This window comes from Telopea speciosissima, chromosome 5, assembly GCF_018873765.1.
Source record: "Telopea speciosissima isolate NSW1024214 ecotype Mountain lineage chromosome 5, Tspe_v1, whole genome shotgun sequence".
Classification (NCBI taxonomy): Eukaryota; Viridiplantae; Streptophyta; class Magnoliopsida; order Proteales; family Proteaceae; genus Telopea; species Telopea speciosissima.
In genome coordinates, this window is record NC_057920.1 from 46,261,480 (window position 1) to 46,286,635 (window position 25,156).

Consider the following 25,156-nt stretch of genomic DNA (forward strand, 5'->3'; position numbering starts at 1 on the left):
CCATTAAGAGTAGGAAAACCCTGAAACCAGATTAAAGACTTGATTTTAAAGTTCAAATAACTGAAACTCAATTCTGATTTAAGGAAAGAAGTACTGAGCAAGATCTTGATTCAGAAGTCAATTCAACCATACAAAGTCGGTGCAGGAAATAAAAGTTGCAGAAACTAACCTGAACTGACGGTGTGGGGCGTGCAAGGAAGAAGATGCAGAAACCAAAAAAGGGTTTTTTCGGATTGAAGAGGGTAAAATTGGAATTAAATTATATTAAGGGTAATCTGGGATTTTAGAAAAATTGGACATGCCCACGTCATCATTTAATTGCGTTTTTTAACGTTTAGTACAGTTAATAGAATCTTTCAAAAGTAGAGAGGCATTATCATTTTTCAAAACTTGGGATTGGGTTGATATTAAGGAAACTTAGAGGGGAAGGGGGTGATATTTCCCCTATGTTATTTTATTTGTATTCCTACAATTAAGGGGCACTTCTTGTTATCTTCTCATCCCATTATCTCAATCTTCCGGTATAAAACAGTTTTTTTACTTTTAATATGGTACAAACTCAATTATTTATGAGATTATCCAAGTCAGCAGTCAAAAACGATAAATGAGGCTTGGGGCAATTTTGAAAGTTTGATTTTATATTCTTCTTACGTGTCATGAGTAGTAACCAACTTTGGAGATCAAGTAAATCTTTTTAAAATTGAAAGTAGTGGGTGTAAAACAAATTTGAAACCTACTTATCTTGTAATTTCCATTCTTATCTAGTGGATCTAAGAAATTTTAACTACTTTTAATTTGATTAATTTTGATAATAATGATATTTCGATAATTATTGATAACAAATTTTTTTTTTGGGTAGAAATTATTGATAACAGTTTAATGAAACTGTTCCAGAACAGGTTTTACGAAATGCTAATTTGTTTTTATTTTTTAATTTTGGGAATAGTTCTAGAATATATTTATCAAATGCTCATTCACAACTAAAAAACAGGAAAAAACGTTTTTGACAAAGAACAACGTTTCCAGAACGAAAACATTACCAAACATAGCCTAAGCTCCTAATAGGAACTTGATTGATTTATAGCTAGGTGCAGCAGTTAATAGCTATTGCTGAAGCTTTCATCAATCTTCTCGTGTACGTGTCACTGTTTGGACACTTGTGATCTTCACAAGTTATTTAAAATTTTTTTTTGTTGGGTAGAAACAAAATCTATTGAAAGGAACGGATTACACTCCTAGTCTCTGAAATACAGTCAAAAAAGACACAGGGATCGGAGTTGGGCCAAACTATCATATCCGTTAGGGATACGGCCCTCTTAGCAAGGGAAGTTACAAACTATTTTAATTTACAGATTATTAGATACTGAAACGTGTACATAGAAAGATTCATCAAGACCCATTTCGAGTCCCAACTAAAGAAAACGTAAAAAGATATAAACGGATTAGCCTTAGATCGGGAACGAGGAAGATCGATCTAACCCGGTCTTTCCCATTTATGTGGGTCCTACTGAATGTGACAACAAAGCAATAAAAGAACTTTAATCTCAACCATCGATCTGTTCCAAATAATATTATATCTCGTGGTTTATACTCACCAAGACAGACCGGGTCAAACCATAAAATCTAATTTTTCATATTTGTTAAAGAAATAAAATATAAGTTTATTTTTCATAAAATTAAATACATAAAAAATAAATTTTTAATAGGAGAAAAGTTTTTTATATGTAGGGACACAATGGGGAAAAATGATCTCCCCCACCCCATGAAAGGCGAAAATCCTGACTTGATATGCAATTTGCTCTCGTTGATTCCCTACATGCCTGGCCCTTGCCCTACCTCACTGAAAACCTCAATTGTTTTGAATATTATATTAAGCACTACTTGGTCTTGTAGCCCCTGCAACTAGTTTGGCAGTCAATGAAAGTGGGTAGAGGCATTGGTTTGGAAACTATTTCGATTTCATTGGGGATTTGAATGGTCTTTTTACACACAAAAGGCCTGATTTGTGTTGAAGCGCAGAAACCACGCTAACCACGTGACCGGTTAGCATTGTTTTTACCATTTTTTTAGTATGCAGACCCCCCTCTCTGTCTGTAACCAAAGTCCAAGCCTGAAACACTCTCTTTCTCTGTTGTCTGAAAATCTGATCAACGAAACCCTAGAAATCCATCCGATTCCGCGCATCTAGTCTCGCATCGTATGCGGTCCAAATGTCCTTATCGTGGAATTCTAGGGAAGACTTTGAAATCATGCCAAGAAACAGGTAATTTAGTTGTCGATGAATCTCAAGAACCTCGTATTATTTTCCTTGGGGAATTAAATTTTGGATTGTTTTTTTCTTTGTTTCATTGACTTTCTGTGCTTCTTGAACGAGACTTTCTGTGCGAGTTCTGTTCTTTCCTATTTTGAAAATTGTGTAAGTAGATTCGTGTTGTTTGACTCATTTGTCCTCCAAGTTCATGGATTTTGGAATGTGTTAGGTTTTTGATGGCTGGGAAGACAGTGAAAGCTTCAATCTCTTTATTTGGTGGTTGCTTATTTTTTTTCTCTGATAAATGGAAGCTCATTTGTTTGGTGATGAGAGAATTGCCTTGTTTTGGAATTGTACCAGAGCTATTTAATTTTTTAGATTGGACAGTTCTCATATTTGCTATTGATTTAGAATGAAGTTAGTAGCTGGTTCTAATATGGATAGCTTAGGATCTGTCGACCAGTCATAATGCACCTTCGGACAGAGGAACAACTGCTATTTGCTCTTTTTCTTACTCTTATCTTGGTGGTGAGAGGTGTTAAAAAAAAATGAATATAGGTTTACAATGAAATGCTAATGGTTTTATAGAAATACACTTGGGAATTTATTTGCTGTCTGAATTGTCCTGCAAAAACATGATCTGGTAATGGTGATCCCACATTATAATGTTAATAACCTGAGACTGTCCCTTGGCCTGTAGGTCCTGACCCAGTTTCCTTTTGTCTCCATATTGTTCAGCTTCTACTCTTGAAGATTGTTTGTTGGAATGGATAGAGTGTAATAAACTTCTATTTGGCATTTGGAATTTTGTGGAACAGCTGACCCACTCTTACCTTGGTTTATCTTGAATAAAGGGGGTGGAACTGATGATATTGCCCATATAATTAGAGCAGCATGCATTAGGAGGGGCAAGAGATTAGGTAATGTTTTTGTAATTGGTGCATTTTATTAATGCTAAAGGGTAAATTCTATTAGATGCATATGAGATATGCAATTTTTTATGGAGCTGAATGCTGGGCAATGAAGGAACATGGACATGTGAAATGATTATGGCCAACATGGCAACATGAGGATTGGGGGATCTTTAGATGGACGAGTGGCGATATTATGAAGAATAGGACTCAATTCAACTGAACACAACTCAGCTTTTTCCTAACTAAATGGGGTCTGCTACATGGATTTTCTTTCTTCGATCAACTATATTCAAAGACATACTTATTACTACATGTATTTCTTCACTTCTCTTTGTAGGTCAAACTACGGTCCTGGGATCAAGTCATAGGTCCCTTGGGAAACCAATTATAAACCAATTAGGGTATTGTACGTCCTGGGTTAGCCCATGGTTGCCCATGGACGCCCTATTTAAATTTTAGGGTTTCCCATGGTCGCCCATGGGAACCCTAGTGCATCCCAATTAGGGTTTGGTCTGATAAACCAATGCCCTGCCTTTCTCTTTTGTGTTCCATGTAATTATGGAACCCAAAAAAGATGGAGAAATTCATCTCTAATCCATCACATGGAAAGAGGGATCCATCCCATACCCGAATGCGCAGCGGAAACATATCGATTCGGGTTTCTTTTGCATCCCATGAATAATCAACAATTAAAATCAAGAGGAATTAACAAAGAATTGCTAACCTGATGACCTCAAGTGTTGCTCCTCCAATAGACAATGGTTCTTCCTCCAATGAGCACTCCAAGTAAACAAATCTGAACCTCCAATGGTGCAGCTAAGGTTCTTCAAGCGAATCCCAGATGCTCTTCAGTTCTTCAAGCACAGATCTGGGTTTCTAAAACCCTAACTCTCAATCACAGTGGAGAGAAACAAGAAGAAGAAGAAGAGATCACAAGAGGGAGAGAGAGACCAAAACACATCCAAGAGGGGGCAGCCAGAAAACGTGGAGACTTGGCTCCCCCTCCGCGTTTTGGTCCCCTTTTATAATAATGGGGTTTAATTAAAACCCTAGATGGATTTAGATAAAACCCCGTGAGAGTCTGACTCTCTCTCTCTTGTTTGGCAGTTTTGTTTAAACTCAAAGTGCTTCTAATAGGTGAAGAAACAGAATCTAATAGGGAATGATTTAAGTAGTTACTTTATTTAAATTTATGAATAATTACAATTAGCACCATATCCATTAATTAAATAAAGAACTAATTAATATAACAAATTCCAAATAACTCCCTACATGATAATAAATTATCATGTACAACCCCCCCACTAATCAACACCATCATTATGGAATCTAGGGCATGTACGCTTGTATTGCCAAACCCCATTTCATAGTACATGTCCATATAAGAGTGTCTGTGCATCTGATCGGGTCCCGCAAAACTTGATAAAACACTTTGTTCAAATAATCATATATAATCTATTATTTTATGTAAAATAGATTTTGCAAAAACCATTTTCAAAACGGCACTGAATCCAGATTTCAATCCGACCATACACAGACAATCTCAATCTTGGTGTTCCCCAATCGGGTAGTGGTGACCATGTTGAGTAACTCCTTCACTCACAAAGTGTTCACGTATTCCTAGAACACCAGCTTTGACTCACTTGAGTCTCAGTCATTGATGAACCAAAGAATGCGATCACACTTTGCAGCGACAGGGTTCCCTCAGGTAAAGGGTGTCGGTGACACATGTCTATCCCTTCCTACATCTGGTAGTAGGACATGAGGGAATCGACAAAGTAGATTCTTCGCCAATACACACATCAATCATGTGAGTACTCGCATTCGTACCCTGACATCACATGTCTAGGCATACCCAATGCGACGACCATATGATAAGGGTGCCCAGCCTAAACCTTAGTCGTGACTACCATTTTAAGTAAACTTACGGACACATAGTGCTCAAAAAGTTTATATCACATGTGATAATATTAAACCAAAATGTATAAAAGTTCAATACAAAGTAAAATCAGATTGAACCGGACCGAACCGGGTTTGATGGACACACAAATCCAACACTCTTAGGGTCATTTTAGGCCTACCTGTTGCTCTTTTACCTCGTCTAATCTGAATCATATAACTACTCCTTACTGGAGCATTCAAAGGCCTACGTTGTACAATGCTCAAATAACATTCTCCCAACTTATCATTTATTGGAGCTGCTCCAATTAGCCCTAGTTTGTTCATTCTTTATTTTTTTTCTTCTAGTTTTACCACTCATCCATTTCAGAATCCTCATTATACATTAAATTTGTTTATATGTTGTTTCTTTACTGCCCAACATTTAGCTTCATGCATCATTGTTGGTCATATAATTGTCTCAAAAAATTTTTCTTTGAGTTTTACAGGAGTACACGTTGATCACACAACACTTTGGACACACCTCTCCACTAAACCTAGGTATTTAAAGTTACAACTTTGTGATATCTCCCTATTTCACTACTCCACTTCCGATCCTCTTGTTACTCACCATATACTCTTTTTTTGTTCTACTTATCTTAAAACCTTTTGATTCGAAGGTGATCTCCATAATTTTGACTTGGCAATGAACCCTGCTTTTGTTTCATTTACCAAGACTATATCATCAGTGAGGGGATTGCACCTTTTCAACTTCCACCTTTTGCTGCCACTCCCAACTCTGTCATAGCTACGACGTTGAAAACAGATGCCCAGAGAAACTCTTCTATGCAACTCGTTGAGAAGAAGTGGGTGATATATATATTTGTAAATTTTACTTATTTATAAGTAAGCCCTTTTGTATACCTATATTTATAAATTATAACTGGGTTTAAAAAATGTTTTTTTCTATAGTCATTATTATATCTTCATTTTTGCAAGTAAGGAAAGTACCTATTTGACATTATACATATGGCCTTTACTCACTACTTACATGGAAACATTTTTCTTGCCTAGGCGTCTAGGCGCCCTGCCACCACTCTAGCTCACCTAGATGCCATGACCAAGGATCAAGACCTTGGTTTTGGACCTTGTTTCGGTCAGGCCCAAAACGAAGACGTGCCAGATTTAGTTTCAAGGTTTTGACCTTGGGCCTCCCTAGGTTAAACCCAAGGTTGAAAACTTGGGTTTCGATTCAACCAAGCCAAAAACCAAGACAACTCGGAGATTTTGGTCAGTTTTGATCGAGATTTAGTTCCATGGCCGTGACAACTATGGTTCACTTGTTGATTAAGTGAGAAGAATAGTACTTGGAGTTCAACTGGTAGTTGGTAGATGAAATGATAAAGGTCAATAGAGAACTTAAAATGGTTTGGCCATGTTCAGCAAAGGCATTGCTCTGTTTGGTGAGGAGTGATATGCAAATTGGAGTGGGGGGGGGGGGGGAGGAGGTGAAGGCCTAATATGGGGTTGGGTTGAAGTGTTCAAATAAGACGCGAATGCTTATGAGTTGAAGTTTGCCATATTTTAGACTGGATTGGTGGACAATTTGTAGAAACCTGAAGTAGTTGGGCAAAGTCTAGGTTGGTTGAGTGAGGCTCTGCATTCTTATTCCAAGACAAATGTAATGGTGGAATTTGCCATGTCTCTCTCTTGTTGAATAATATGTAAATTTTGACAGGGAGTATACCGATGGAATTGGATAGTGACATTAAAATTGAAGATTACCAGAGAGTGGGTGTAGGATTTTATGGTGATTTTGAACTTTGTGGCACATACGAACGAAGTAAGTTCCTTGGCTTGGACAGGGCATTTAGTTCATGTCGTTATTCCTGGCTCCAAGGAAGATTAAGTTCGATGGAATAATTTCTTAGAGTGGGACCCAAGTGGTCAGTTCCTTTTAATTCTACACAGTGTTTAGTTAGCACTGTAGTTATTGTAAATGGTTTGTCAAATCCACCATGCACTTTACCACATCCAATTGTCGCCCCCATTGCCTGATCCTGAAAAACACAGTGGGAAGGAAAAAAAGTCATTTTGCAATTCAAGTCACGAGTAAGACTACTAATGGAAAGAAGATTAATAGTGGAATTAGGTATATGTAAAACAGAGGATAAAGTGATAGAAGGAGAGCAACTGATAAAGCCTTTCGTAGAGACAAAGGAGAGGGAACCATCAACCACCCGAACTTTGTCTTTCCCAGAAGTGGGAGAATGTCGATGAAAGAGGTTGGAGGATCAAGTCATATGATCAGTGGCACCAGAGTCTATGATCCAAGGAGTGGAGACTCTCGATGCTCAATGACCAGCAAACGAAATACCTGAATGGGCAAAATTGGAACCTGAAGTGGTAGAAGGATTGGCAAGAGTCGATGTAGTAGATGCAATAGAAGCCTGTAACATACAACAGAATGCCCGAAGTTCCTCTTGGGAGAGACCGGTGTCAGTAGGAGGAGCCGTGGTAACAGTCTCAGTATGATTGGCTTTGTTTTTGGACTTCCCATGAGCAACATGCTTAGCCTCAAAATCAGCCGGTTTACTATGAAGCTTCCAACAAGTGACTTTGGTGTGATAGGGCTTCTGACAGTGTTCACACTTAACAGTCCCTTTAGTAGAATCACTAGTAGGAAGAGACCCATCAGATATGGGAGCAGCAGTGGCAGCAGTTTGTAGAGCAGATCGGTCAGTAGTGGGAGTATGCAACATAGCAGCCCTACGATTTTCTTCTGAATGGATCAAGGCATAGGACTGTTATAGTGTAGGAAAAGGAACTCTGCTCAGATCTTGAACTTGAAGCTGGTCATTTTCAACATTCAATCCGGCCAAAAAATCATAAACTCTAATGTTATCCACATGTTCCGATAGGCAGCAAATGTCAGTTGCAGTGGTGGGCTGATGATCAGTTATGGATCCAACTGTTGCCATAAACTACGGAGGGCAGCATAGTACTTAGAGATGGAGAGATCCTTCTGAGTAGTGTCATGAACCTTTTTTCGAAGTTCATACACTTGGGCATTATTCCCTAGCTGTCCATAAGTTTCTTTTGCAGCAGGCCATATTTGAGAAGCAGTGTCCAAGAGTAAATAACCACTGGCAATATCAGCTTGCATAGAACCATGTAAATAGGACATGGCCAAGGAATCTTTAGAGATCCATCGATCTTGGGCATAACCAATTTCAATCGGCTTCTCAGAAGTGCCAGTAATGTGTCCCGTAAGTCCCCTACCAGCAATAGCAAGGTATATAGACCTAGACCACATCAAATAATTGGATCCATCCAATTTTATAGTATTAGCAGCAAAAGGAATATACTCACTACGACCTTGTCCATCAGAACCAGCCATGGTGACTGAAGAAATTGATGCAGATGGAGGTGGAAGCAAATCTCACAAACCAGCCGGCAGAAATACACCAAACCAGAGTCGAGTTGTCCTCTTGTGTAGACCAGAACATCTTAAAAAAACCAGCCCAAAAAATTGAGCCAATAAAGAGATCGACAATAGTCAGGGTTTTGGAAAAGCCAAATCACAGAGAGCTGCTTATAATGAAAGATAGACCAAACTGATGCAGATAGAGACAATAATAGGATCGAGTTCTCCTTTGATTGTGGGAAGACACTCCTCCAAAAATCAGCAGAAACAGCCAGCCAGAAACCCTAGATCGATGTTGTCAGGGTTTAAAAAAAAACCTAAAAAGTGTTGAAATCGATGGAGGGATGGAGGCTGCAATTTGTTGATGAAGATAGAAGCTTGTCCACTGAGTCCCTGCTGGTCTTGATCTTCTAAGAAGGGAGAATTGATCCACAGTGATAGAGAAGGAATCAGTCCTCAAAATTGAAGTCTTAAAAAATCGCAGGTAGAAGAGGCACAACTTCTATCGATCTTGTGGAAAATAGGTCATTAATGAATGAGGTATTGAAGGGCAGCAACTAGATCCATGGATCACCTCATTAGTGCTGTCCCGTAACAATGGAGAAAAACAAAAAAAGAGGAGAGAGAGAGAGAGAGATGGAAGAAGTGGGAGAAAAAAGAGAGGGATTTCAAGAAGCATTCAAACTCAAACCTGCTCTGATATCATGTTAACAGGAGAGAATTAGAGCTCAATGCTTGGATGTATTAATGAGCATCCAAGCCTCTTTATTTATAATAAAAGAAGGATGAGACAAATTACATAAATAACCCCACACCACCGACTATTAATTAGAGTCGGTTGGATAGGGAAAAACCCAAAATACCCCCACGGTCCAATTTTCTTACCCCACTCTATTGTAGGCCTTCTAAACACAATGGAAACATTAGTTTTTACAAATTCAAACCAAAATGGTATTTTGACTTCTAACTATAGGTTGGTAGTCTACGGCGTAGGTGAACTCCACCCTAGGCTATTTCCACACAATAGTTAGAACACATATAATTAAAGTAGAGATGTAAAACAACTTAATTAAGCATTAGGTATTAAAAAACATCAAACTATAAAACCATATAAGCATTAGGCATCTTATTCATAATTATTCATGGTGATTATGAATATGATTAAGCTGTCTGACACTCGTTTCTTAATAATTGTTAGAACTTGGAAAGAGACATAGGTTAAACAAATAAAAGGGTAAGTGTGTAACAAGTTCTACCATTTGAGAGTAGCTAGTATTGAATCGAGTGTTGGGCCGGATCATCAAAACGACCATGTTGTTGTTGTTGTCGAACCAAGCTCGTGACAAGTCCTACCATTTAAGTATTGCTTTTTCACCTAAAACTGTTCTTGAGATGCAATGCAGTTCCCTCTCTTGATGTTGAAGCTTCAATCTTGAATCTCCAAGCTTTTATCTTCAGTTGATGTGAGATTTGCCCAAAAAAAGCACCAAAACCCTCACTTGGAGGTGGTTTTCCTTCACAGCAGAGTGAGACAGGCAAGACTAAGGCAAGATTTCGAGTTGAGGTTGAAATCTCGCCGAAATAGTACCTTTTTATAGCCTTGGTTTGGTTTGGTTCGACTTGAGATCGAGATATAACCCGAGATCTCGGCGAGATACCAAGATCTTGCACAAATCCTATATCACCTACCATCTCAAGAATTCATGAAATCGAAATTTTTACGAGATCTTGTACTATGGATATGACAAGCTGCCTCCTAATGAACTTTCTTAGGATATTGCATAAATTAGCTAATAATACTCACAACAAAGGATATGTCAGGACGAGTAACAGTCAAATAAATAAGTTTCCCTACTAATTACTTATACCGATCTGCATCATCAAAATCTTTGCCATCACTTGTCTCAAACATCTGGTGTGGATCCATAGGAGTATCAACTGGTTTAGAAGCAAGCACACTAGTCTCAGAGTTAGAAGGTCTAACACATTTTCGCTGTGATAGACTAATTCCTTTCTTACTACGAAGTACTTAAATACCTAGAATATATCTAAGGTCACCCAAGTCCTTCATCTGAAAATGCTAATGTAGTTAAGATTTCACTTGTGTAATCCCAAATGCATCATCTCTAGATGTGATAATGTCATCGATATATCATACTGGCACAACCACCTTAGAATGTATGCGTGTGAGAGAGAGAGAGGACAATTGGAAGAATCACACTGAGTGTTACTATCGACTGCTCTTCTCTTCCAACAGTCCTCTCTCCTCTTCTGCAATTCTTCTCTTCTTTCTCTTACACATTCTTCTTTCAATAGTCCTCTTTCTCTCACATTCTTCCAGGGTATATTGCTCAGGGGGAGCTTTCTCACGAAGTTTGTTAGCTACACAAGCAAGGTTTAAAGTATCGGTATCGGGTATCGAATTGGAAGGGTGATTTTAAGAGACGTATCGTATGCTACAGATACGCATGGAAATGGTTAAGATACGTATGGAAATGGTCAAGATACACATGGAAATACACTTTTGGAGCAAAAAACAATATAAATAAGTAATATATAGCATTTATCATGCATAAACACTAAAATGGAGAACAATGTATAACAAGACAAGAGACTTTCATCGATTTGAGTACAAATCCTTGCAAATGATCAAGTTTGATGCATCAATTAACTTAGTTTTACCTAAATCTATTGATTTATAGCAAAAATAGGATTAAAAATCATGATTTAAACAAAAAGATCGAATTTTTCTGAAACCTACTTTTTTTTTTTTGGTTGTGGAATCTCCTTCAATATCTGGTCTGAAAAACAAAATCATAGTCTAATAGTCACATGGGCCTTTAATGGCCGTATCGATGTGTATTGGTAGGTATCATTATCGTATCAGTCTGTGTTGAGCTGTATCGGTCTGTATCAAGTCATATCGGCCAATACATACCAATACATATCGATACCCTCACAAAACTCTTTAACGTACATATCATTAGTATCGGTATGTATCGTATCATATCGGGCCATATCGGCCGATACAATATGATACCAATCGAAACATACTATTTTTTTTTAAAAGACATGTTTTGGTATGTATCATGTCGGTACTGAGATACGATACATACTAATACTTTTGTAACGTCCCAAACTCGGACAGGATTCTAGGCACTGCTCTTGCAAGTGCCAACCCATTAGGTTACAAACTTACATTAAGAGTAATAAATAAATCCCAGTCTCGTTTACAACGTAGCGGAAGCATTATATATTGGATATTAGTTCAAGTCAAATGTATACACTGGTGGCAGTTATCTACAATGCCGTACAACTAAAATCTTGTTCATTCATTCATCAACATTAAATATTTTGAAATAACTTTGTTCATAAAATATTTCTCTCTGATCTTCTAACATTACCCATAGTTCAAATACTCCGGAGCTGTATAAGACTCCACACCTGACTCATCATCTGAAAAACATCAATATATATAGGGATGAGCTTACGCCCAGTGAGGTACACATGATCTTATACATACAAGCATTCAAAAGAACAATAAATGGAATGGAGACATACATAGCACCTCATAAAACTTCACTTTTTATTTAATTAGGTCAGGTCTTGACCAATTAGTGAACTACCATAGTGCATAAACAGTTAGGGTGTAGTCGACTACAAACATTCCCAGGCACTGTAGCCCAGCATTATAGATGCGCTCTACTCCCATGTATCCAGGCACCGTAGCCTTGGGGGAGGATCCTCATCTATAAAAACATCATATTAGACGCGCTCTACTCCCATGTATCCAGGCACCGTAGCCTTGGGGGAGGATCCTCATCTATAAAAACATCATATTAGACGCGCTCTACTCCCATGTGTCCAGGCACCGTAGCCCTGGGGGAGGATCCTCATCTATAAAAACATCATATTAGACGCGCTCTACTCCCATGTGTCCAGGCACCGTAGCCCTGGGGGGGGACCCCTCGTCTATTCAAACATCATAATAGACGTGCTCTACTCCCATGTATCTAGGCACCGTAGCCCTGGGGGAGGACCCCTCTTCTATTCTCTTTCTCTTTTAAGACCCTCATCCAGTACATAACCCCCTACTAGAAAGGGATGGTAGCCACGAGGGAATTTAATGCAAAGTTATCATTAACCATACATACATACTTTTCTTTCATTCATTTACTTCATCTCTTTCTTACCCTTTTCATTTCATAATCATTCATTACTTTCTCTTGGCAGTTGGCATAACATGGGAAATCATTTCCATACATATTTCATTGCATGGTATATATCAGATTTCATATCACATTCATAAACCATATGCATATCATCCTGTATAAACATTTCTTGTCATACTTAATTTTACATTCAAGTAATATCAAGTAAACACTTTAAGCATTCGCATGGCATTCATTCATATAACAATATATAAATCAAGCATCAGTTCAATAAACACATCACATCATACAATTCATACCCATGCTTTCCTCACACAACAGGCATACATTGTATTATAGTACATAGTCACGGATCCCTCACCTTGATGCTAGTGTGTTCGAATATTGTGTGCGTATCTCCCAACAATAGCAGTACCAATATAGCTATTTCACACCTTGTTCCACTGTAATTCATAAAATACGTCTGCAACTCAAGGTTTCAGCAGCTCATACACCCAATCCAAGTTTCAAATCGATGTAACTCCTTATAACCCAAAACAGTTTTGATTTCAGCTCCTATCTTCTCCTTTCAATTTTTTGGACCCAAATCAGTTTCCTTACAAATACTTCTTCCTAATTCTGGAACCCTTTTGGAAACCTTCCTTCAGCTCCAATTCCTTCTCAATTTACACCGTGTCAGCACCCCAATTCGCAGATGTTCATTTGATTTCACAGAAATACAGCAGCCCCACATCACTCCTAGGAATTCAGCTTCTCTTCTTCTTCAATTCTCCTCTGTTTTTCTTCCAAGTGGAACTCCAGATCTTCTACACTCAATTCCAGATCCCAATTGATAAGATAACCCCCCTTTAAAACACAGTTCCAGGTTCAAAAATCTCAGGTCCTCTATTCAATTCTTCTTGATTTCCTTGCTGAACCCAATCTGAATTTCCTTCTTACATAGAATCCTTTGGAAAGCTTATTATCAGCAGCCTCCAATCTTAATTCCTTCTCTTAATTCAACTTTTCCTGCAGTTAACAGTGATGATGGTGCAACACCTCAACTTATCAATCAAAAGAGATAATTAACTTACCAATTTCAACTTCTTTTTTTTTTTTTTTCTTTCTGCTAAAGGTCAGCAATGTATTGATTATGGAATGAAAAGAAGATGTTACAAGATGAAAATCATAACAGGAAAGACAACAAAAGAACCAATTTCAACTTCTTTCTTCTCTTACAACTCTTTTTAAATTCCTTCTTCAAATTTGATACTCCAGCCAATTCATAAAACCAACTCCTTCCTCAATTAAACAATCTTAATAAGTCCTTGCTGCTGTGTAATATCTCTCTTGCAGTCCCTGGTCCAACTTCCAGCTACCCTTTCCAAACTTTTATTTCGTTCCAAATCTCCAATGGTTCATCCACTAATTGCTTTAATTAACAATTCCCAGCTTCATTTTCTTCTTCTTCCTCTTCTTTTTCTCTCAGATCCAGAATTCCAGCAATATATTTCATTTCAAGTCATGGATTAAATTCTTAATTTAGCAAAACCAGAGCACCAGCTCCTCCTTCCTCTTTTCTTCTTTTTCTTCTTCTTTTCCTCCTCTAAGTCCAGAATGACTACCACAGGACCGATTCTTGATTGAGCTCAAGAGCAGGAATAGTAAATCTATTTCCTAATTCTAATTTAGCTTATATATAAATATCCTAATTACTCACTCATTAATACTATTATAATTTAATCCAAATAGCTTAATGAGAGCTGATCACTTATTATGTCATAAACCACGATAATATAATCAAATCATCACTAGTCCCTAATTACTTAGCATAAGAGACACCTCAACAGAAGTTGGTAGGTGGCTTATTCCTATCATGACACTACAATCCCCACTTAAAGATAATGGTGCCACCTAATTTCTTCTCAGCACCATGTGACAATCCGCCGCATACTCTCTCTAAGCATGTATGTGGCAGTCCTAGCTTTATCACCACCTCCTTTTGACTTTACCATGTGGCTGCTCCTTTTTGAATCTCCATGATCCAAACAAACCAATAGCTATCCATATTTGAACCACTTAGTTCAGCCAAGCCAAGCCAAGCCATGCCAAGCCATGCCAAGCCATGCCAAGCCAAACCAAACCAGACCAGACCAGACCAGACCAAGCCAAGCCAAGTCAAGCCAAGCCAAACCACCTTCTACTTGGCTATTCACACCTGCTTCACTATTCACTTAGTGTATTATGCAATTACAAACTGTATGTTATATCAATCATATATATACACATACATATACCATAGTGTATTATATAATATAATACTCACTTAATTCATATAACTTATATTAAAATTAATGAAATAATTCTCTTCACATTATAATAATATAAAACAGTATACAATCCATTAATATAATACTAAAACAGAATATCAAACGATAAAATACTCTCAATTATTCAAATACTGTTAAAATATTCATAAAACCATTAGAATATTCTAGGACACCTAATATAATAATAAAATATTCATGACCTGCATTTCGGGGTGTTACAACTTTAAACTTTGTACACAAGGCCATCTGTGATTTGAAACAGTTGCCTAGGGCTTGGTTTGAGAGATTCAGCTTTATTGTCATTCAATGTGGTTTTTCACAGTGTTACTTTGATCACTCTGTATTTGATGCATTTAGGATTACACAGAGTTATCAGAGTAACATTGTGAAAAACCACACTGAGTGATAATCGAGCTGAACTTGTCAAACCAAGCCCTAGGCAACTGTTTCAAACCATAGATGGCCATGTGTAGCTTACCAACTTTGTGAGAAAGCTCCCCTGAGCAACATACCCTGGAAGAATGTGAGAGAGAGAGAGAGACGACTTCTGGAAGAAGAATATGTGAGAAGAAGAGGAGAAGAATTGCGGGAGGGTAGAGAGGACTGCTGGAAGAGAAGAGTAGTCGATAGATACAATAGTCTCCCTCCATCGTATATATATATGTATATATATATACATATATTCAGCCAATTGTAAGAGAGAAAGGACTAGAAACTTTGCAGAAATAGAAGTCTAAGTAGGAAAGAAGATAGCTTAGAAAAGAGACTTTAAGATATACCACGATAGAGACACCCCCCTATTATGGTTAACTACTAACTATAAATAAAGATTAACACTAAAGCTCTCATGCTATAACACGCTATAAATCTTAACGATGATGAAAGAAATTAACTACTCGAACTGACCTGTTGACTTGATGTCTGGTGCTGACTTGATCTACAAAGCTGATTTTGAAGTTGAAGAGAAAGGAGAATAGGAGGGGAAGAGAGAGATGGGTACTATTGGGGTGCTGTGAGCAGTAAAAAGCCGTGAACAATAATTTAGATGGAGAGAGAGAGAGAGGAGGGGAGAGACGAAAATGCGGTGATAGCACTTCTCTAACTATGCCATATTATAATTTCTTTCTAAAAGAAATGGAATGGTTAATTCTAAGAAAGAAGTCTTTTCACGAGGTACAACTAGCAATTCCTATTTATCTCTTATGGAATCGATCATAGATCCATTCCCTTATATTCGGAGTATTGAATACACCACGATTCTGGGCTTCATGGTACTCCCAAGACATGTCAGAGTCAGGGCTTCCCAATTGGATTGAATGGGATGACAGTTTCTCATTCTGTAAAATAAGTGATCATCTCCCTACAGGCTTATGTGAGAATTTTCTGGCTAAATAAAAACTTCTCATTCCATACTCTCTCAAAAAAAGGAGCAATACATAGGTATTTTCATTGTTAGTTACATATACCAGTTGCTTGTGTAAAATGTCCGGGTCGAAATATGGCTTTCAAATTAAGTTCCAAATTAGTGGATGCTGCCAAAGGGAGTGGTGATGCCATACATAAAAGGGAAGAGACTCATAGAATGGCAGAGGCAAATTGAGCTTTTGCACATTTTTGTTAATCCATGAACAGGATCTATAGAGACACATAGATCCATAGATCCATACATCTCAATCGGAAAAGAATCAATAGAAAGAAAGAATCGGAATTGATTGATATCTTTCTCGAAACAAATGAAAAGGAAACGAAAGTTAAAACATAAATCATGGATCAAGTAAGCCCTCTCGAGGGCTTGCTTAAGAATAAGAAAGAGGAATCTCATGTAAATATCAGGGAATAAGGTTTGATCCTATTTATGGGGATTCCTTAAATATCCCATTCCAAAAATCGAAAGTTCGAAACAATTGGGACTTTTTTGGAGATTAGATGCAGTTACTATTCATGATCTGGCATGTACAAAATGAAAATTTATTCTCGATTCTACGAAAATTTTATGAAAGCATTTCATTTGCTTTTCTTCTATGGAAGTTTCATTTTCCTAGAATGTATCCTAGTGTTTGGTCTAATTCTTCTTCTGATGATCGATTCAACCTCTAATAAAAAAGATGTACCTTGGTTATAGTTCATCTCTTCAACAAGTATAGTTATGAGCATAACGGCCTTGTTCTGATGGAGAGAAGAACCTATGCCTAGCTTTTTGGTAAATTTCCAAACGACCAATTTCAACAAAATCTTATCCATAATGTAACTAGAAACTTCATTCATAACAAAATTATGAAATTACCCTCATATAATACAATCAATGACAATCTTGCCCCTGTCCAAAATTACAGAAATACCTCTCATAATTTTACTTACAATTATGTTCTTATCGAAAATATTGTCCTAATGATCTCTTATGTGGACCCAAAATTGAAGGCCTTGAACTGGGCTTGTGTGGGCTTGGGCCTCCAAATGGTCATGCTTTTCAAGCCAATGAAGGGCTGCCACATCAATATCAAATTTAAGTCTGACATAACTGCCATGTATTCACATGACACAAAGTGAAATAATTAGACCAAAATATCCTTAAATTATAAAAATCTCCACCCTAAAAGTACAATCTGTTGATAGGGAAAAAAAGAAATGGTGCTTACTATAAATAGTAAAGCTGGCAATACACATGAGTACTATGGTAATAAAGCATCAAAGTACTTTTCTTTGTGAAGGACAAAAAGCTAAAAAATGAATATCGAAATAGTAAATTCCAACAGTTAAATTCCTCATCCCACAATGGGAAGGAAAATGTGGGAACCGTGTGGGGCTTGTTTCACACCCCATAACTACATGAGTTATTGATGCTTCTGCATCAAAGATCTTGCACAACCTTGTGGTATTGGCATTAGATCTTCGTTCAACACTTGTGAGCATCTATGTCCCCACCTGTATGGCTGTTGGATGTATTCTCATTTTGGGTGGGGTACGATGAGCTGCTGTACAAACTTGACAAGTAATTGAGCCCAGGCCCCAGCCTTAACTTGCTGTGGTCAACATGTTAAAACTTTGTGGCTTCTCTTTTTGATGGTTACTGGTTTCTTGAACTTCAGCCTTGGAACTCAATTTGTGGTTCTAATCTTGAAATTCCCATCCTTTAGGAGTTTTTGCTGTTTTGTAGTTTCTTTTCTTATCCTTGCTAACAAAGGATTTGGTTGCTGTAGGTGGAAACACTGAAGAGGCCTTTTTGACAACATATGAGTATCATGCTGATTTAGTAGGCAAAGAACGTCATATCTAGCAGGTAATCATTCTTTTAGTGGGGAAACATTGGCCTTCAATGTCATTGCAGTTTGGTGTTTAGTATGCTCTTTCGTATTTTGGCGTTGTATTTGGTCTGGACATGTTTTAATGGGATGGAGTTAAAGAGTATGGTTGGGTTCCTACTGCATTGGGTATCCTTTTGTGATATCATTCGTCTTCTTCTCATAACTACCACTGATGCTTGATGGGGAAAACTAATTTAACAAAATAAATTGCTGTTACTAATTAGAAAATAAATAAATATTCTCTCTGCCTGGTCTTTCTTGTTTAATTCATCGTTTGCTTTGCAAAGTTGCATGGATGCGTTCCTCTATTCTTCAGTCCTACTTCTGTACTTTAGGAGCATTTGCAGTAACATAGTTATTTCCTCTCTTAAAAGCATGCTAGATTAATCATTGTATGACATCTGTTATTTGACATCCATAGTTTTATCTAGTTAGATGTTTATCTACCTGTTCCCGTACATTTTTAGTATTCTTCTCTCTGTCAAGATATTACTCTTTAATCTCTTTTGCTTCTCCCCCTCTCTCTCTCTCACAACTATAGTGTCTATGTGAAATGAAATGTTAACTGATAACTTAGTTTTGTAAATATATTTAGTCTCTTCCTTTTTCATTGTATAGCCAACCTGTGTTTTACCTTCTCAAAGTTTCTATATTAACGATTGAAAACAATCTGATTCTGTTGATCTCGGTAGTTTACTTCATTCTTCCATTATGGTGATGGGACTTGAGCCTACGTGGCAGTGTATTACGTGCTATTACAATGTGTTGCATATTGGGGTATATTACCTAATTTAGCCATTTCTTAGTGATAATGTAGCATTTAACTTTAAGGGAAAGTCTTACCAAGACTTTGAAAGATTGTGCCAGTATTCACAAGTTGGATACAAGGTGCTACTTAACTTTTTTTTATTTGAGATAAAAACTTAACTGACCACGTATCTTCCCTTAGGTGTATCAGAGGTCTGTAAGACTGGATCAAATGACTAAAAAACTGGGGCTTCTTGTAAATTGTTTTTAAAAAAAAAAAATAAATTTCTAAAAGACATTGTTGATGCAGATCGATCAGATCTAATGGATCTGATTGGCCTGCGGGTAATGGGCCCACTAATGGTATGGAGAGATCCTGATTTGATGGCTATAAATGGTTCAGATCTGATTTCAGATATAATGGTCAGATTTTGACCTAACGATTGATATGGCCAGATATGAATCTAGTTCTAATGGTTAAAATAATTAGGAATAATAACAGAATATAATATCTGAAAATCTAGTTCATTCCCAACATAGATTTATGCACAAAAGTACTCTGACACTGATCTGGATTAGGTTTCCCTGTGTTGTATTGTCCTGTCTGCCTTGGATGCATGGTCCACTACTATGTGGACTCTTTTGTTGTTATTCCAGCTTTTAAAGTTCCAAGTCTTTAATTAGAAATGCCCAGCAAAGGAGTTATTTTGCAGTCTGGGAAAGTGACAGTGCCTCTTGAGCTGTCAACTACTCTGACGGTTCAAGATTTCTCTGTCACCTGGTTAGGTGACTTAATATTGTTTTAGTAGGTCTTCTAGTTGAGTTGTCAAGTGAAAGCATATCATGGGAATCTTATGCTCTGCAGCTTAGGCAACAATCCTTCTTATTTGGCTGTTTTGTTAGTGTTATGGCTTATGAATTTGTAGTTAAGATTCTTCTCAAGACACCTTTTTTGCTAAATATGATAGCTGAGTGGTGTGATTTCAGCCGCATTTGGCCGGATTTGTGCTTTCCATAGAAAGGGTTTCTCTAATATGGTGATGTTTGGTGCAGTTTCATCTTTAGCACAAGTTTTCCCAATGCAGTTGGTGTCAAATTATGGTCAAACCGAAGATGTTGCAGAAACAGAACCCATTCTTAATCAATCTGACATTGTATGCACATCCAAGAAATCCTCATCATCATGTGAAATCAGACTAGTGGTTGGTGATTGTTCTGCGGCTGGTGATGATCGGCCGAGTCTTGATACTGACGAACGTTGCAATCTAGTGAACGCGGACCAGCCACAATGTCGGATTTGCCTTGATAATGGAGGTCCTTACTACCTACTGTGATCGGTATCTTTTTCCCCTCATAGGAGCCCCATCTCTAGTTAAGATGGTGCATCTTGTTTCTTTGAAGAGAAGTACACTGTCTGGCATGACTTAGGGAACTTGTGGTCGTGGATGATTTCAGTTGCATGAATTTTGAGAGAGAAAGAAAGATGAAAGTGAAAGATTATTTTGCATGAAATTGGTATTTATTTTATATGGTTGTATTGAAGTTGTTATCTTTCCATGCATAGGCGAAGATCTGATAGCACCCTGCTATTGCAGAGGAACACAGAAGTACGTTCACCGATCATGTCTTGATCATTGGAGATCAACTAAGGTATAACAAGAGAATTCTTGCATGTTGTTGATTTTCTAGAAACTGGCCACGTAATAAGGGTACTTCATGCACATGGACAATTGACTCCCTTAGTATTTTGGTAATAGTTATGCATATCTAATGTTAGATGCTTGTTCTCTACTTTATGCGATCCTCTGTTTTCGTTTATCTAATAAATCACTTAATGAAAGTAGATTATCTTCTCAAAACTTCCACGATCTCATGTAGGGAGAGTAAATTTTTTTTGTCTATCAACAGTATGTTTTTTTTTTTCTTTTTCATTTGGATAATTTCAGTAAATTCTTTATTATAAATCACCGAAATTATTTTCCAGAAAATTAGTCATTCAGTGACAACTAGATGGACTTATTTCTTATCTAACATTATTCTTCGCTTATTTAACATTCTTGATTTAGCTGAATATTTGAACTTATCCAAGATATATATTTTTTTCTGGAATTGACTCATAATTGTTAAATATATCATCTTCCACAAGATTAGTAGAGACTAATATCTTTTAGCTTCAAAATTTTATCTTATCTGTAGAACTGATAGTAATATCCAGGATATTATAAAACCTATTTTCTGCAAAATTTTCAATATTTTACATTCAAACTTTTGGAAGATTCCTTCTAAATTTAAATCAGTGGGAACTGGGATGAAAGATTGCTAAGAAAGTCATGACGTGTGATTTTTATCAGAAGGATAGGGTTGTAATCAACCCAGGACAAAGTGGATATCGGTATTTCTCAAGATGTTGGGTTACTGAGATCTGCTTTTTTGAAATTCTGTACTTGTATCTGTCCCAATTCCCAAAAGAAGTAACAACATTGTTGTTTGACCATCAGTTTTAGCTTTTTTGTACTGTCATCTTAGGCAATACAGAAGCTATCAAGTTGAAATAGATACTCTTGTTTGTTGACATTATTTTGCATATGCATCATCATTAATATTTTTTGTCCAGGCGTTTGAAAATGTAAATTAATTTCTAAACTGCTATTTTTTCTTATGCCAGGAGGGCTTTGCTTTTGCCCACTGTACAGAGTGCAGAGCAGTATTTATTTTACGAGCAAATGTGCCGCCAGACCGCTGGTGGTTGAGATTGAAATTTCAACTTCTTGTCGTTAGGGACCATGCATTCATTTTTGTTGTTGTTCAGTTGGTAAGATAATTAACTTTCTTGTTTCATATTGTTGTTTTGGTTCTTCCTTGACCAATTTATTTGAACTAGCATAGTGGACAAGGCGACTAGGTGACCCAAGGTGTTGGAGCAGCCTAGACCCGCCTAGGCATGCATACTATTACTATATTATATTAGTAATGATAATTTTATATGCAACAAAGAAGTCATATCAATAAAATGTGATATAAATCATATAATTATGCCAATAATGACCAATTAGGAACCAATCAACCAGGATCTGATATGAACAGGGGAATTGGCTAGGTAAAAAGTAGGTTTTTTGGTAAAATTAGGGTTAGGGTTTGATATATATGGGTTATGTCAAGTGGAGGTAGGGGAGTCTATCAGTGAAGGTCCTGAGATGTTTTAATGGATGGAAGTTTGTAAACTTGAATTGGCAGCAACTTAGGTTTAGGGTTTTGGGTTTTGGAAAAGAGGAAAAGAAGGGAATCTATGGTTTAGAGTGGGAGGATGGAGTTAGGGTTTGGATCGAGTGCTATAGAGGCAGAGATTGTAATTCGGTTCGGGTTTGGTGTGGTTTTGATGGGTGGATTGGTCTATGCAGGTTTTAGGTTATGGGAAACTTGAAAATAACAAGGGGGAAATCTAGGGTTTGGGGCTTTGGGCTGTGAGAGGATTAGAAGAAGAAAGGTTGGGGATGGGATGATTCAAACTTACTGTTGTTGCTGAGAATCCTTGGCACCGGCTTTTTTGAATGGAGAAACTTTAATAAAAATGGAATCTTGCACGAAGAACACCAAAAGAAATCTTTAAAAGAACCACCTGGGTTTCACACAGCAAGGTGTCAATCGGATCAAACACTGATTCCTTCAAACAATCCACTCGGGCTTCACCTTGCAAGGTGTCGATTGGATCAAACACCAATCCACCAGCCTTGATCAAACACAAGACAAAAATCTTCAATGGAGAAGAAGAGCAGCAAATTTTTTTCATTAATATCAAAATTCGTGTTCAATACTTGCCCCCCTTGCAATCTTATATCAAAGACTCAAAAATAAACTCCTACAGTAAAAAGGAAAGGCCTAATCCAATCCTTAACCTATTAATGCAAAAGTCGATCTCGAAACAGGGAAACCAGCGGGAGATCGATTGCAGCTAGGATCAACACAATAAGGATGAACAAATTGAATAACTGAAACTTTTATTGTTTTTTTTTTCTTTCTTCCTGTTTACATATGAAAGAAGAACATAGAAAATGATAAGAACAAGAAGAAAAGGATATAGAGAAGATAGAAGAAGAAGGGGGTAGGGGATGGCTTTCTCAGCATGGGTCTCTCACCCACAGATATCCCAGCTTTTGAAACAAGGATATTCTCCCATAAACGATGGCAACATGGCCTAAAAATTATATTCTCCAAAATCTGTTTCTATTACAAGAGGGGGCTGCCTATTTAATGGAATTGGTCAGTTTACAAAATTAGAAACTTAAGAAATAGTAACTTCTGAAAATAGAAACCTAATGAAAATAGAAACTAGGCTTTATAGTTCAGCCAACATGCAAGGAACAAAATTAGAAACTAGTAAATATAGTGACTGCTAAAAAAAAAGAAACAAAATTAGTAACTACTAGATTCCTAGACTTAATAACCAAGAAATTATTATAAAAATAGAAACTAAGTTAATAGCAACTTTTAATACAATATTCCACCAACATTCAACAGTTAATCTTCACACCAGCTGTCCGTATCGAACGAAAATCCAACCCCAATCCTCCCTTCGATTCCGAGCGCTAACCTTTCCCCACCTCCTCTTTCCTTTTTTCTGCAACTTCGTCGACCCTCACACTCTCGTCCTCGTGTTTCGCCAAAAACAAAAAAGAAAGCAGAGAGAGAGAGAGAGAGGGAGGGAGGGAGGGAGGGAGGGAGAGAGGGAGAGAGAAAGTTTGCTGTTCCGACTTCCTGTTGCGACTCGACACCCTCAATCGCAGTCACCGTCTTCCCCTTGGAGTCGAAGTCGCACACTGGTTCTCTTCGATTCTGCCAAAGGTTCCCTTGCTTCCGCCATCTCCAACTGCTAGAGGAAGAAGACGATTGCAACACGTCTTCCACAACCTGCCCCTTGGATAAGTCTTTCCTTCCATTTTAAACCCACTTTTCCCATAATACCCCCCACTTAATGCCTTACTTGCTTTAAGGTGTTAGTTTTTTTTTACACTATTACCCCTCTGATGTCCCTTATTTCCACCCTATCCTAATTTTTTTCTTAGTTTCCAAGTTTACCCCTTCCTCTATCTTGATGTTCCTCTTGTGTTTCCCAAAATTTCAATTCAGCCACTATTGTTATAGGTTTCAGTTTATTTATGGGATTGCCATTAACTCTTTGATTTGAGTATTCTCTTCTTTGCAAGCCATGGACTCTTTTGTGTTCAAGTTTAAGGTTCGTTTGCCCAATGGAAAACTTGGTATGTTTTTTTTGGTTGATTGGGAGCTTTTTTACATATATAGTTGATAGAAGGGGGGGGGGGATCGAACCGGGGAGGGGATAAGATACCAGCCAAGAGACTCGAACTCGAGACCTCTTGGTGAGCATGGGCATGAAGCGCACCACGGCTCACCAACTGAGCTAAGCAAACTTGCTATGTTGTTAATAGATAAAGGGCAAAGCAACAATTTCGTCTCACGATCTGTGGTAGAGATGATATCCAAGAACGACCAGATCATTATTCACTCTGAGGATTATGTATTCGTCGAATTCTCTGTTTCTTATTCTTGTGATGGAGCTCATTGTGAAGTTTGATTCTCCTCGGCGTGTTATTACATTGGGTCGCGAATGGCTAGAAGACCGAAAAGGCATCATTGATCATGACGGAGGCTTGTGCACCCTACATTCTTTTCACATGCCCAAGACATTCATTCTTCATGGGTTAGTTGAAGACGTTTGTTCCAAGCCAAAAGAGGCAGCACCAGTGATACAGCCTCAACCAGAGCAGCCAATAGTGGCAATGGAAAACAAGAAGATCGTGGATCAGGTGACGACGGAATCCAGTGTAGAGAAAGCCATTCCCTATCCTGAGTTTGTTCTTCCCCATGATTTCCCTGACATGGATGCAACCCCAAAGCTTCATATTTTAGATTTTTTCAAGTTGCAGACATGGAACCTATAGCCCCCACTCGTGATCTTTTATTTCTACCATTTTACAAAACTTGTGGACGAGTTTTTCTCAACACCGGGGGAATTGATGTAGACACACTACCTTGAACCGACCCATACCCAGTTGAGTATCCAGACGAAGATGAACCGGGTTCAGTTTGAGATTTTGGATCTCCTAGGAATTTAAGAATTTATGTTATTTGGGGGAATAA

The 25,156-nt window shown here is 37.6% G+C and overlaps 1 protein-coding gene across 3 annotated transcripts in view; it reads left to right on the forward strand.

Annotated features, from left to right (window-relative positions):
- Positions 1-2,087: 2,087 nt before the first annotated feature.
- Positions 2,088-25,156, forward strand: part of LOC122662627 (E3 ubiquitin-protein ligase MARCHF8) — a 62,474-nt gene continuing 39,405 nt past the window's right edge. For 2 of the 3 annotated variants that reach the window (XM_043858315.1, XM_043858316.1), the window contains exons 1-5: positions 2,088-2,263; positions 18,149-18,228; positions 20,071-20,314; positions 20,565-20,650; positions 21,666-21,812. In XM_043858315.1, the coding sequence (XP_043714250.1) occupies positions 20,080-20,314; positions 20,565-20,650; positions 21,666-21,812 (468 nt within the window). In that variant the 5' untranslated portion in view covers positions 2,088-2,263; positions 18,149-18,228; positions 20,071-20,079. Of the gene's footprint in view, positions 2,264-18,148; positions 18,229-20,053; positions 20,315-20,564; positions 20,651-21,665; positions 21,813-25,156 lie in introns of all 3 variants that reach the window. The other variant, XM_043858317.1, reaches the window with a different exon arrangement.